Here is a 12,979-nt window from a genome sequence, read left to right on the forward strand (position 1 = left end):
TAAATATTTAATTTTCTGTTAATATTATGCTCATAAAATATTGTAATTCATTTTACAATAAGCTGTTTATTTTGTTGGGTCTTTCAGATACACAATTGCTGATTTCTCTCTTTTGTGATGTTTTTCCAATGAACTCTACATACACGCCTACTGCCCCCCCAAAAATGTCATTGCATCTGGCATGTTAGTAGGTTGGCCCTATAGCAAACTATGGTAGTAGCAAACTCTTTCTGACATATTTCTAATAACTGTCAAACACAACAAATTATATTTTCAACAAATTACTATATAAATATATAAAACACAATTGACTTATATTAAACAAGAAGTTTTAACATGTTCAAGAAGGTTTAAATATGTTTAGCAAGTTTCAACATTACTTCGCTCTGTTGTGTGACATTTCCTCAAGATTCAAGTTTGTGCTTTATTTTCTCACAATTTCCAAATGCCAAGACTTCGGTTTGACAGCATTCAGGAGTCACGATTTGCTACTCGTTGATTAACTGCAGGGGAGGGACATTTTGTAGAGAGAAGAATCTGATTGGACAAATGTTTGTGTAGTGCAAGTTGAGTCATTATTATTTTTATTAATTTTTTTCTAGGTAGAGAAAAAAAAATTGCATAAACCCACAATAATTTAAAATAAATTAAAAAGTGTATAGGCCTATATAAATGTAAAATTTGTCAACAACAGCTAGCTAACACACACGGTCTTGGCTAACACCTTTTTTTTTTTTTTTTTTTTCTCATGGAATAAGCTATTCAACCAGGGGTTGAATTTGCATTATAAAACACATTCTGCTCCATTTTGGTTGCTGAACCATACACATTTCTCTTCGTCACAGGGAGGAAGGAAAAATCTAGTGATCAAGCATTACGTTAGTTTCGAGATAGTCTACATCATAAGGGCTCTGGTAGTATGTGGATGATTGGGTGTTGAGTCTGCATAGGATGCACTGTTGTCAGGGAGAAGTGCAAGTCACCTTCACGCGGTTGGCCCAGAAGCCCATATCTAACGCAGACGATCACAGAACTACACCAACCACGGACGACGGTCCCGAAACAAGGTCCACTATGTCTGGCCACTAAATCAACGGTCCAGCCGGGAAGATAGAGCACAGACCGTTGTTTATTGGCATCGCTGGCGTGAATGAGAATTTGCCGAATAGCTGAGTTAGATGACAAAGCCGATGATGGGTTTATCGCTCCGCTAAATAGATTTAATGCGCCTCTGAATGCATTAACCCCGTCACTGGCGGGTGCTGAACGGGATATCTCGGCGTGTCCTATTCGGACCGGAGCGCCTGTGGGGTTTCCCTGAACGCTTTGCAGCGTTTTCAGCCATGGCTCTGGTGACTCTGCAGCGCTCCCCTACACCCAGCGCCGCATCCTCAGCCAGCACCAACGCGGGGGAGGTGAGTGGAGGCTGACCGGCGGAGGCAATGTCGGGGATGCACGTGTAAATAGCGCCTAAACAGCGAATATTAGTCGGGCCTGTGGCTCTTGGATCATTTCTCCTTTCTAACGATGTGCAAATTTAGTAGTACAAGAGGTCACCGAGTTCAGCCTGCTGTGTAGACGAGCGCATGCTGAAGTTTTCACGTTAGCGATGAGGAGGTTGTTTTCAGGCAGTGTGAATGAGAGCACGCGACTGATGATGGGGATTAACTCGATTTGCCCAAACAAAACAAAGCATGCCAGTGCTGAATTATGTCTCTGTTGTTGAAATGATCAAAATAAATTTGTGTATGTGGTTGAAGTATGTGATACTTATTTTCCTTTAGTGGCTGTAGGCCTATAGGTGCATTGTGAAATTATCATTTAATTGTTTATCCTACCTTACATTCAATAACAGTATCTTTTTTGTGTGTGTTGGGGATAAAGTGGTCATAACTCGGCTGCCTTGTATATTTAACGCAGTATCAATTCAGCCATACCACAAATATGCTTTACGGTTTCTAAGTAATATGATACTTATGACCTATTGAGCGTTTGGTAGTTCTCACTATGTACGATTCGTGAACGAACCTCATTATTATTTGCACATTGAGTCGAATCATATGAAAGAATCGGTTGAACTGATTCATCAAACCTGTCTGAAATTAAGATTAGAAACGGTGTCAAATGTCAGAATGGTTTTCGTGTAAAAGCCTCATTAATCCGAGAATTCTCTATTCGGGTATTTGCAATTTATAATGAGCTGAAAGTTATATAAAATTAAGTTCATTTATAGTATGAGAGATACAGCTAAATTGCTTTATTTAAACATATTGGAACGATTTTATGAGGGTTTTATGAGCACACATACCATACGGAGAGGGTTTTAATAGATAAGATTTCTTTAAACTCATGCAAAAACTTTTTTTTTTAAACAGGAGTAAATTAATTTCCATACTGTTTAATACTAATGTAATATAATGTGTTTTCTAAATGACTTTGCTAGCTAAATCATGAATTCAACTGACTGAACTGGTCTGGGGCACATTAAATTACAATAAACAGTCTTATTAATAAATGCTGTGCTTTTCAGGGACCAATACTCCATGAACTAATAGAATAGCTGAATCATTTTTTTAACCGGTTCTTTGAAACGAACTGTTCGAAAGAACCGTGTCTTCACTTCACTTCTCCCAGTACACTCACTGCAATGATGTCATTGAATAGATACTCTGCCTGGTGACCAATCATGGGACCCAGAATGTTGTCATGTCCCCCCCACCCCAGATTTTGCTATTGAGGCTTCTTAGAGACAGCCCACTAATGAGCTAGCCTACCATAACATAAGCCCACAGTCCATCCCGAGGCTTTCATTTTTTAATGTGCCCTAAATCTATCCAAAATTATTTTTGTTTTGCTTAAGCATAAAACGTTTCTGTGTACTATTTAAAGAATTCAGTTTTCGCATTTCTGGATCCATCTCATCAAAGAGTCTGGTGTTAATGGCTTTGTATCTCTAAGCCATAATTAGAGACATCCAGAATTGATTTTTTTATATGCAAAGTAATTTCATTCAGTGTACAGTTTCTACCAGGGCCTTTTGTAATTCCACATCTGCTGTTTTATTTGTCAGGATTTAGGCAGTGATGATGATCGAAAGGCAAACCTAAGGTCAGTGCTATTATTATTTATCTTATCTAATCCTTTTTTAACTATGATGAATCTTAATTTTGGAATCTCTTCATAATTGTGTTTGTGGCCTATTTCAGCCTGAGTGAAAGTTTCTTCATGGTAAAAGGGGCAGCTCTGTTTTTACAGCAAGGCAGCAGTGCACAAGAGCCCAGAACACCCACCCATCATAAAAATGCAGGTAAACTATAACAAGGTCATAACCATGATCAATTTTGTTTGTGTGAAGAATTAAGGATTCAAGGGAATTAATACAAAGCATTTTGCATCACTGGATATTATTGTCAGTTGTTCAACATTTCAATCGTAAAACAGTTGTCAGATATTAAATGTTTGGCTTCTTTCATCTTCACAAGTTTTTGGTTTCTGTGAACAGCTAAGCCTTCCTTTTTAATTTGATTAGCCATCCCAGTCATTTAGACATTGATCAACGCTGTTAGACCGTTGAAGAAAACCACCTAGAAAATGTCATTTAGTTATAATGTAATGGAGTGCAGCAGAAGAGCATCAAGAATATCAAATATTGGTGTGAGCAATTTGGCCATTTCTAATTATTGGGGGGAACTTGCCCACCTTAATGTCTATGGTGGTTACTGCCTTGAACCACAACAATAAAAGTGGATTTTCCATTAACAACTTTTGCTACACTGTTATGTTATTGTTGATGAAAATAGTGGTTTACTGTCCATAAAATTATCAAATTTTTGTTCTTTATTTGTCATTGTTGTTAAAGGGGATCTACCACAGCATCTACAAGTAATGATAAACACCCTCCGTGCTGAGGATAGAATTAAACTAGTAAGTGACGTACATTGTGTCTAGTACAATGTAGGAATGAGTACTGCTCACAATGTGCATATACCAATGGACACTGTCTCCATCAACAGGTTGTTAGGTTAGAAAGCGGTTGGACAGACCACGTGCGGTACATGGTGGTTGTCTACACAAATGGACATCAGGACACTGAAGAAAACATGCTGCTTGGGGTGGATTTTACAGATAAGGACAGGTAGGGATCCGCTTGTTCGAACTTACAGCCTGTATGCATTCATTGTATTCTTTATACAACACCTATTGGTAGACACAAATCATTGTTTGTTTGTTTGTTTGTTTGCTGTAGTAAAAGTTGCTCTATTGGGATGACTCTACCACTTTGGAGTGATACCAAAATTCACTTGGATGGAGATGGGTAAATAAATGAATTCACTTCCTGTAAGGCAAAGGTTAAATCCTGCTTTAGGGCTTTAGGTGTCTTGTCTTGAATTTTCCTGACCCATGTTGACATTGTTTCATTAAATGTTTTTCTTTTCCTGGTTAACTGATTGCTCACACATCCCATACACAGAAATACTCTATTATATTATAATACACTGTCTATGTTTGGGCCCACTTAAAATCACTTTATAAATGTGTACAGAGAATGACCTCTACAGGTTCAGTACGAAATAACATGTTTATGATCTCCGTGCATGTGACCTGGCGGCTATTGACAGGGCATTATTTAGAGAGAATATTCCACTGGTTTGTGGTGTAAAATTGTTCCACTGACCAGCCTGGGAAAGCAGCATCGTCCTGCTGCCTGCTTATGCATTTCTGTATAATCACAAATGATGTCATGGCTCATAATTTACATGCCTGAACTCCCCTCTCTCACCCCCCAGAGGTTTCAGTGTGAGCACAGCAGGAAGACTTCATGTTTTTAAGCCTGTGTCAGTCCAGGCTATGTGGTATGTTAACTATTACTTATCCTCTTATAGTGCGTTTATAATGTGCTTTTTTTCTGTTGATATTTTAATAGTGTGCTCACACATTTTATAAATCGTTTACGTTTGATTTGATGTATGCAGGTCTGCCCTCCAGGTGTTGCACAAAGCATGTGAGGTGTCCTGCAGATACAACTACTTCCCAGGAGGGATGGCCCTCACATGGGTTGGCTATTATGAGAGCTGTATATCCTCAGAGCAGAGTTGTATCGATGAGTGGAATGCTGTGACAGATCTGGAGAACACGCGGCCTGACTCACCAGTCATGTTTTCTGAGCAGTGAGTTCATATATCAGCGTATAGCAAAAAGTACTATAAGCAGCCTGATAAACTGATTCTAGTAATACAAGATTGAATACTCTGTTATGGTACTAAAATTGTATTTTGTGGGCTTATTATGGGAACGAAAACCTAAATTATTTAGTTTTTATTAACATTGTTTTTCATGTCATGCACAGGCCAACAGAGAGAGAGAGAACCGAGTGTTTGATTAAAGCCAAACTCCGAAACATAATGATGTTTCAGGACCTGGAAAATATTACTTCTAAGGAGGTATATGTAATCAGGCTTTTGTGCCATGGTTTACATGAATCCCGCAGCCATGGAAGGAGCATTAAACTGAATCCTTTCACTTCTGTAGATCCGAAATGAACTGGAACAACATATGAGCTGCAACCTGAGAGAGTATAAAGAGTTTATTGACAATGAGATGCTGCTTATCCTGGGCCAGATGGACAAGGCTACACTCATATTTGACCATCTGTACCTGGTAAAGCTTCCTCCAAGATTTCTCTGCCATCCATGTTTGATTCTTGTTTGCTTAAGATGTTTGCTGACCTAAAAAGAGAAGCGCATAGTATAAGTTCTCTGATAGGTTGGGGGCGAGGCTGCATGCATTTACTACTGCATTGCTCAATTTTGGATTAATCCACATAAAAAAAAAAAAAAAAGCAATAATCCTCCTGGTTATTGAAAACAACAAAACATCACAGATAAGTACACAAATGGTAAGAAGGGCCAATCTGCAGCACTTACACTATGTAAGCAAACACACGCAGGAGCCTGCAGATAAGATTAACTGTCAAGATCAAAAAGGTTGGATAATAATTATTTTCATCATTTTACTTCATTTTTTTATTTTATTTAAAAACGTTTTTGCAGTATTTATTTACCTAAATCACAATTATAGTGCACTTGCTCTAAACTTTTGATCATTCTGACTTCTGAGTCACATCCACTGAAAACAAGCTCCCTTTAAGTTTACAACAAAGTGACATGGTTACTGACAGGAGCTTTAAGACTCTGAAACAAATAGAGCTATGGTTGTTGTACATCTCATTAATTGCAGGGCTCAGAATGGAATGCTTCCAACTTGGAGGAGCTTCAAGACTCTGGGTTAGTGCTGCTATACATCAACCGACTGCATTGAGTTAAAACGATATGTGTATTTAACACAAATCAGCAGTAAACAGTCTAACATCTGTTTATTTTGATGCAGGGTTGGGTATATCCTCAATGTCACAAGAGAGATTGACAACTTTTTCCCAGGTACTTTTTGTTATTGTAATATCCGAGTTCATGATGATGAGACTACAGATCTGCAGGCACACTGGAACGAAACCTACGACTTCATAGTTAAAGCCAAGTGAGTTACTTTTCGTGTTTAGAAAGACATTAGAAACACGTCCCTGTCATGTGCTGTTTCACTCAGTAAAGCCATATTGTAGCCAGTTTGTTAGTTTTTTTTTTTTGACGTGAATGCCCTGTTTGTATTTCATATAGGAAAAACAACTCCAAATGCCTTGTACATTGCAAGATGGGAGTGAGTCGCTCAGCATCCACTGTCATTGCTTATGCCATGAAGGAGTATGGATGGTCGCTTGAGAAGGCGTACAGTTTTGTCAAACAGAAGAGGAATATAGCACAACCCAATCCAGCTTTTATGAAACAACTTGCGGAGTACGAGGGGATTTTAGATGCCAGGTGGGAAATCCCAAGATAATAAGACGCATGTTCTTTTTGACATCATATATAGCATTCTTCTTCCATTTGCATTCACATTTATATTTATTCATTTAGCATGCACAGTTTATTCAGAGCATCTTACGTTTCATTAGTACATTTCTTAATGTGAAAAGACCAGCTTTAGAACAGCGTGAATTTCGAGGTCCAGGCTGGTTTGGTGCTAGTGAAGCTGATCCACTAGAATGGTCTTTCTAGTGAAAATTAACTGAACAACAAAGACTAGGTGGGGACATAAACATGAGGCCCATCTCAACTGTTTCTTGTGACCACATGCTGTGGTCTTTCAAACATGGAATAAAGGGACAAAATTATTTTAATTTTTATTTATTTTTTGTCAGTTTCTTTGATTGTATTTTCTTTTTTCCCACTATCGTGAGATGACTGCTACCTTTGTTCCCTGTCATTGTAGCAAGCAGAGACACAACAAACTCTGGCAACCGGATGGTGATGAGTATTCGCTGGAGGGTCTCCAGGCTTCAGCTGCCAGTGGTGACCAGACTCCTCAATTTTCGTCACTGCACCCCAATCAAGAGCAGACTGCTTGGGGCCATGGTGGAGCAAGTGCTTCCCCCTGCTGCGGAGAAGAGCCGACAGATCATCTCAATTACAACTACTACTTCCGGCGACTATCAGACACCGCTCTGGACAGTGAACCCTCCACGCCAGTTCGAGGTCCTCCACTTTTAGGCATGGAACGAGTTTTTATTGAGATTGAGGATGTAGAGAGGGATGCGTTGTTGGACGATGAAGGTTTCCCCATGGCTCACTTGGGCCTTCCCGGGGAGGGCACAGCAGCCCAGACCTGTGGCCGACTGGAGCCTATAGAGGACATGCGCTTGAGGCTGGAGTTTAGCACGGTGGAGGAGGAGGATGAGGAGGAAGCACAAAAGGAGGAGGCGGAGATGGCCGCTTTAGCTCGTGGCGAGGAGACGCTGAGGGAAGACGAGAACCTGGCTAACTCGAACCGCTTTAACAACGAGAACGCCAACAACAGCAACAGGCTGGCTGGGAAACGCAGCTGCCCTTCTGGCTTTGACGTGAGTATGACGTCTTAGCTGTAGCGGCAGCTCTCCTGGCTTGTATGCAAGCTTATAGCTCAAAGAGCTCTTTTCTGTGAATCCGTCCTAAACGCTTTACTTTCTCTAAAGCATCCCGTACTCTTACACCTTTAAAAAACCTAACCATGCATTCTCCCTGCCTGTGTGTATTCATCGGTTTAGGACAGTGCTAGCATTGGAAAGCCCTACAAAGTGAAGCCCTCATATCAGTCGTGCCGAGACTGCCTGCGCCTGCCCAGTGGCCGCCGCTGCGAACGTCGCACCCATCGCCTTAACCTGCCACGTCACACTGGCCTGCCCAGTTTGTCCATCCAGGCCCCCAGAGGACACAAATTCAGTACCGTTTCCGCCAATAAGGTGCCTCCTCCTGCCCCTCTGCATCACATGAGCAGCGGGCACTGCCAGTGCATTCGTTGCTTCGGTCAAGCCAACTCGGACATTTACAACAAGCAACTGAGCTGCGAAGACCTTCCTCAGGATTTGCATTATTCCTTGGAGACTGAGGACAAAATGGTAGGGGAGGACGAGGGGAGTAAGGAATGCTCCAGTAGTCCTACGACAGAGCTCACTCTCCTGAAGCTCAGTCTGGATGGTGAGAGGCCTACGGTGGAGCTCAGTCAGGAGGCCCCTCTGGAGACGCAGCTGGCGCACCATAGACTGGAACAACTGTCAGAGCAGATGGACTTGAGCATAGAGGACATTGCCAGAGAGGACATGGAAGTGGATGAGGGGAACGTCCCCAGCTTGCACCCTGGTTCCGGTGAACTCCAGCAAACACTCGCGCCGGGCTTGGCCCTGACACGCAGCTCCAGCAGCGATAGTCTGCAGAGAATTTGTAGGGGCCAGCCAGGCTTGGTACGTCAGCGAGCTCGAGAGATTGAGGCCCGTGTGCGGCTCACTGGACTGACCATGTCCTCCCAACTGAAAAGGTCTAATTCACTGGCCAAGCTAGGTGACTTGGCCGTCTCCACAGAGGACCTCATGCTTTCCACCACAGTCTCCACTGACTACGAAAACCAAGAGCCTGCTCTTTGCGTGCAATCCTCTTCCTCCCCCAAGCTCTTTTTAACTTCAACTGTGTTGCAGAGTTTGAAAAGCTGACTCCCAAGATTTTAGAACTGCTTTCTCAGTGAATGGGACCGATCCAGTCCTACAGCCATCGAGAGCAACCATGGAGGCTGATGCTGCAAGACACCTCATGAGAACAATCAGGCCAGGCTTGGACATACTTCCAGCAGCCCTTTACATAACTGCACTGCATTCTTCATGTGTTTGTCTGTGCTTTAACTAAGATATGTATTAAAGCATGCTCTGGCTTGGACCTTCATTAATGGCTTTGTTGATACTGGTTTTCTTTGTCTTGCTAAAGGAAGCCCTACCTGTTAAGGTTTTAATATAAACGTGGCCCAGGTGGCATAATCAGACCTTTTTAAATGAACTGATTTTCCTCAAATATTTGTTTGATCTCCATAATTTAAACTTTCTTTAACTTTAAAACTCCAGTTTTGTGCCCTTTGGTTGATATTCTAACAACATAGATGACATTTTGCCTCCCAGATTGTTGTACAGAATATTTATGTGCTACTGCAAAAGAACCAATGCAGTTGTGATGATTTAATAGCAAAAAGAGACCATTATTCTGATTAAGATAGTCATTACAAACCATAAAGGTGCACATAATGAAAAATTAGAAACATATTATGGAATAACTAATCGGACCACTGATCATAGAAATTTTCAGTCCATAGAAATTACTGGTTGGACCAAATAAGGTGGTAGGTGAGTATTTATAAGTTATTTAAAAACTGAATTAGATTTAGAAGTAGATATTGATATGTCCGTGATAACATCTGAGCTATGACTTTATTAAAACATGATCAAAATCTAAGCCCAAAAAATTCATATCTAATTGACTATTACAATTAAACACTGAAGTCATAATATTAAATTGGTGACTTTTTTGTTAACTTGAACCGTGCCTTCAAAAGTTGTATAGTTCCACAAACTTTTGTGAGGAGATTTTTATTCCACTCTGATAGTGACTTGGATGACTTCAACAAAGCCACATAATTATTGTCTATTTCCAGAGAATAATGCAACATGAATGTGGTTGGCTACTTGTCTTACAACACTAATTTGCTTCTCAGCTGGTGTTTATCAGGTCAATTACATCTATAATGTGCTACTAGAGTAGCTACTGTTATGTAATTTAGCTTAAGCTGTTTATTGTACAAATCGTAGCCTGTGATGTGCAAAAGGCTTTAGCAGCAACACATTAGGACAATACAATTGATCAGAGGATGTTGAAATGTGTCACTATCGTCCTTTAAAAGGTCCTTTTAAAATGTCTCCTATATGAAATGACATCATAGCATCTGATGATGACAGTTATGTACATTGAGTATTAACAGGTATGAACAGTTTGTTATGATATTGTGGGCATAGGGACCTGCTTGATCTTGAACTTGAGCTCAATTAAATACCATGATGGTGTATATATGATATCTGTAAAAGAACACACAAAGTTTGATTAGTGCTCCAAGATAACTAAGTTTGTAAGCATTGATTAAACTTGACCTTAATTATTTTTTCATATATATATATATATATATATATATATATATATATGAAAAAAATATTAATGTTATTGGTCTTTGTGTTGCCCACTAAGGTTTTTATTATAATTTTTTTAAATATACATATGTGTATATATATGCAAAGTGGCCTGTGCAATAAGTGTAAACAAGAATTTGAAGAGGATAATTTTTATTTATACAATAATGTGAAAAGTTACACGTTTGCATTAAGAAGAATGAAAATCTGAGAAAAAAGCACCTCGAGTGAGATTGTGTTTTTCTTTTTTTTCCCATATGGTCTGCATTTGCTCAGTCACTGCTGTATGAAACTATTGTTTTGGAACTTAATATTGGCTTTTTATTTATCAAATTATTTATTTTCCCCATGTTTACAAAATATATATAATGAGGGCATTCCAATTTCAAAGTATAGTTGTATATTTATTTATTTTATGTTTTTTTTTTTTTGGGGGGGGGGGGATATTTCTGCAAATCAAAATTATTACGATTGCCAAAAAAAGATGGCGTTCCAAAGAGAGTAAAGTTGGAGTTTTGCTTCCCACACATGGCTTGTCATACCTCCTCCCAGCTGCTGCTGATTTGAGTACTAGACATTTTGTTTCTTCGGACATGCAAGTGCCTTACCTGTTGCCATTTGCAATCAGTTGTCTAACGGTTCTTTGGTGAAAACCGCTCTTTGTTTCGCAGAGGTTGTGTCTCCACCTATTTGCAGTCTTTATAGAGCAAAGCTTATTTTGAAAAGAAAAATCATATTTTGTGGCTTAAGTCTGTTTACCTTTCATTTTGATACTACATTTCATATTTGAATAGAGGAGACCAAAGTAATTTATTCATTTACTGTCATGTTTTGGCATGTTTGAACACACTAACCTAACAATAAAATCAATTCAACAAACTAAGATTGCCTTTAGCCCTAAATAAACAGATCGTAAAAGTGAAACTTGGAACATACATCATCTATACACTGTACTTCATTTTAACCATTTTAAGTTGTGCTGCACTTCATTTTATAATGTAATGTACAGTTAATTATAGAAATAAATTGTTTATTGTCTGCATCAGAAATGGACCAGTATTGTGTTTTTTTAAACTATGAGTGGCTTAGAAAGAGAGAGAGAGAGAGAGAGAGAGAGATTGTGTTTTCTGTGTTGAATATTATTATAATAAATGCACTACACATCACAGTTCACTTAATATGGAGACATTTTCTACAAAATGAGAATTTTTAAGTAAATGACATTTAAAGAAAGAAAAAGTGTTGCTTTTCCTGACCTTTGAGTGCTGCACAGAAGGAACTCTTATTGAATTAGGCAAATGTAATTCTGACATCACAAGACCAGACACAGGAGCAGCCCAGAGACTGAGGCTGGAGTCATTTAAACAGAGTTTTCAGTCCAATCCAAAGACGAATCTGTCTCACTCGTGAGGATTTTTCTCCTTCTGCAGGAATACATGAACACGGTGAGATTGTGAGCTGTATTCCTTTAGCATATTCTACATCTGTATTTGCCAATATTGTGATTTCTGCTGCACGGTAAATCTCTCGTGGCAGAAAGCATCTGCTAAAGGCATACATATAATATAATGTAAATGTATTTGTTAATTAGTTGTCTCAGGAAGATTTTATTTTTAAAGTCATCTTGAAAAAATATTAACACCTCTAAATTTTTACAGAGAACAAAATAAAATGTGAAACGTTATTTAAACGGATCACTGAACTTTAAAACATGTTTGACTACTTTTAGGTAAGACTGTTTTGCATACAGTAGATAATAAAATCAGCTGGTGCTGATAGTTGTCATTTGAATAACAGGTCAGCCGTTATCCAAGTCTCTTATGGCTCAAATACAACCAGTGCGACAGCCAGTTTAACTTATTTATCCATCTGCTATAACTGTATGTGATATTGTGTACGTTGTATATTTGAGCATAACACTTTGTGCTAAACCTGCAAATTCTATCAACTCTTTTGGGTAGGGAGCTAAACTGAGATAGAGTATGTTTCTATGGATGGCCCTTCCCCACTGTTTGGGATATTGCAAGCTGAGGTCGTCAAACTCAAAATAACCTATTAGATTTACTGTGCAGTGCCTGTGCAATGACATAACCTAGTAAAAGTTTGCCATTCATGCAGCAGCCCAGCCAGTTGAGCTTTACCTCTACAGCTGACATTCTCAGACAGAGTAAAGAGTCAAAACAGAGCACTGGACCCTTAAAATATCCCATCATTCTAAGAGGTGCAAGTGAGATGACATTTACTGATAACGTAGAGCCATATTCATTCATGTTTACACAGAGAAATCCACATTCACAATCCATGCCAGATAGGCCTTATTGATGAAATGACTTTATCCTCATTATTTGACTTTTTATGCTTAAGGAAAACGTTGTGCTTTTTTAGTTTTGATAT

At 39.2% G+C, this 12,979-nt stretch overlaps 1 protein-coding gene across 2 annotated transcripts; it reads left to right on the forward strand.

Moving 5' to 3' along the window:
* Positions 1-859: 859 nt before the first annotated feature.
* LOC128007126 (protein phosphatase Slingshot homolog 1-like) lies at positions 860-11,634 on the forward strand. 2 transcript variants are annotated; one of them, XM_052592783.1, is made up of 15 exons: positions 860-1,415; positions 3,071-3,108; positions 3,207-3,307; positions 3,860-3,924; positions 4,014-4,135; positions 4,247-4,315; positions 4,788-4,853; positions 4,974-5,168; positions 5,348-5,441; positions 5,530-5,658; positions 6,238-6,284; positions 6,388-6,534; positions 6,672-6,872; positions 7,324-7,951; positions 8,135-11,634. In XM_052592783.1, exons 1-15 carry the CDS (start codon positions 1,344-1,346, stop codon positions 9,071-9,073), a joined length of 2,913 nt encoding a protein of 970 aa, XP_052448743.1. In that variant the 5' UTR covers positions 860-1,343; the 3' UTR covers positions 9,074-11,634. The 2 variants fall into 2 exon arrangements, with proteins under 2 accessions (XP_052448743.1, XP_052448744.1); XM_052592784.1 differs by having other exon boundaries at positions 8,140-8,277.
* The last annotated feature ends 1,345 nt before the right edge of the window (positions 11,635-12,979 follow it).

This window comes from Carassius gibelio, chromosome A5 (genome assembly GCF_023724105.1).
Source record: "Carassius gibelio isolate Cgi1373 ecotype wild population from Czech Republic chromosome A5, carGib1.2-hapl.c, whole genome shotgun sequence".
Taxonomy (NCBI): Eukaryota; Metazoa; Chordata; class Actinopteri; order Cypriniformes; family Cyprinidae; genus Carassius; species Carassius gibelio.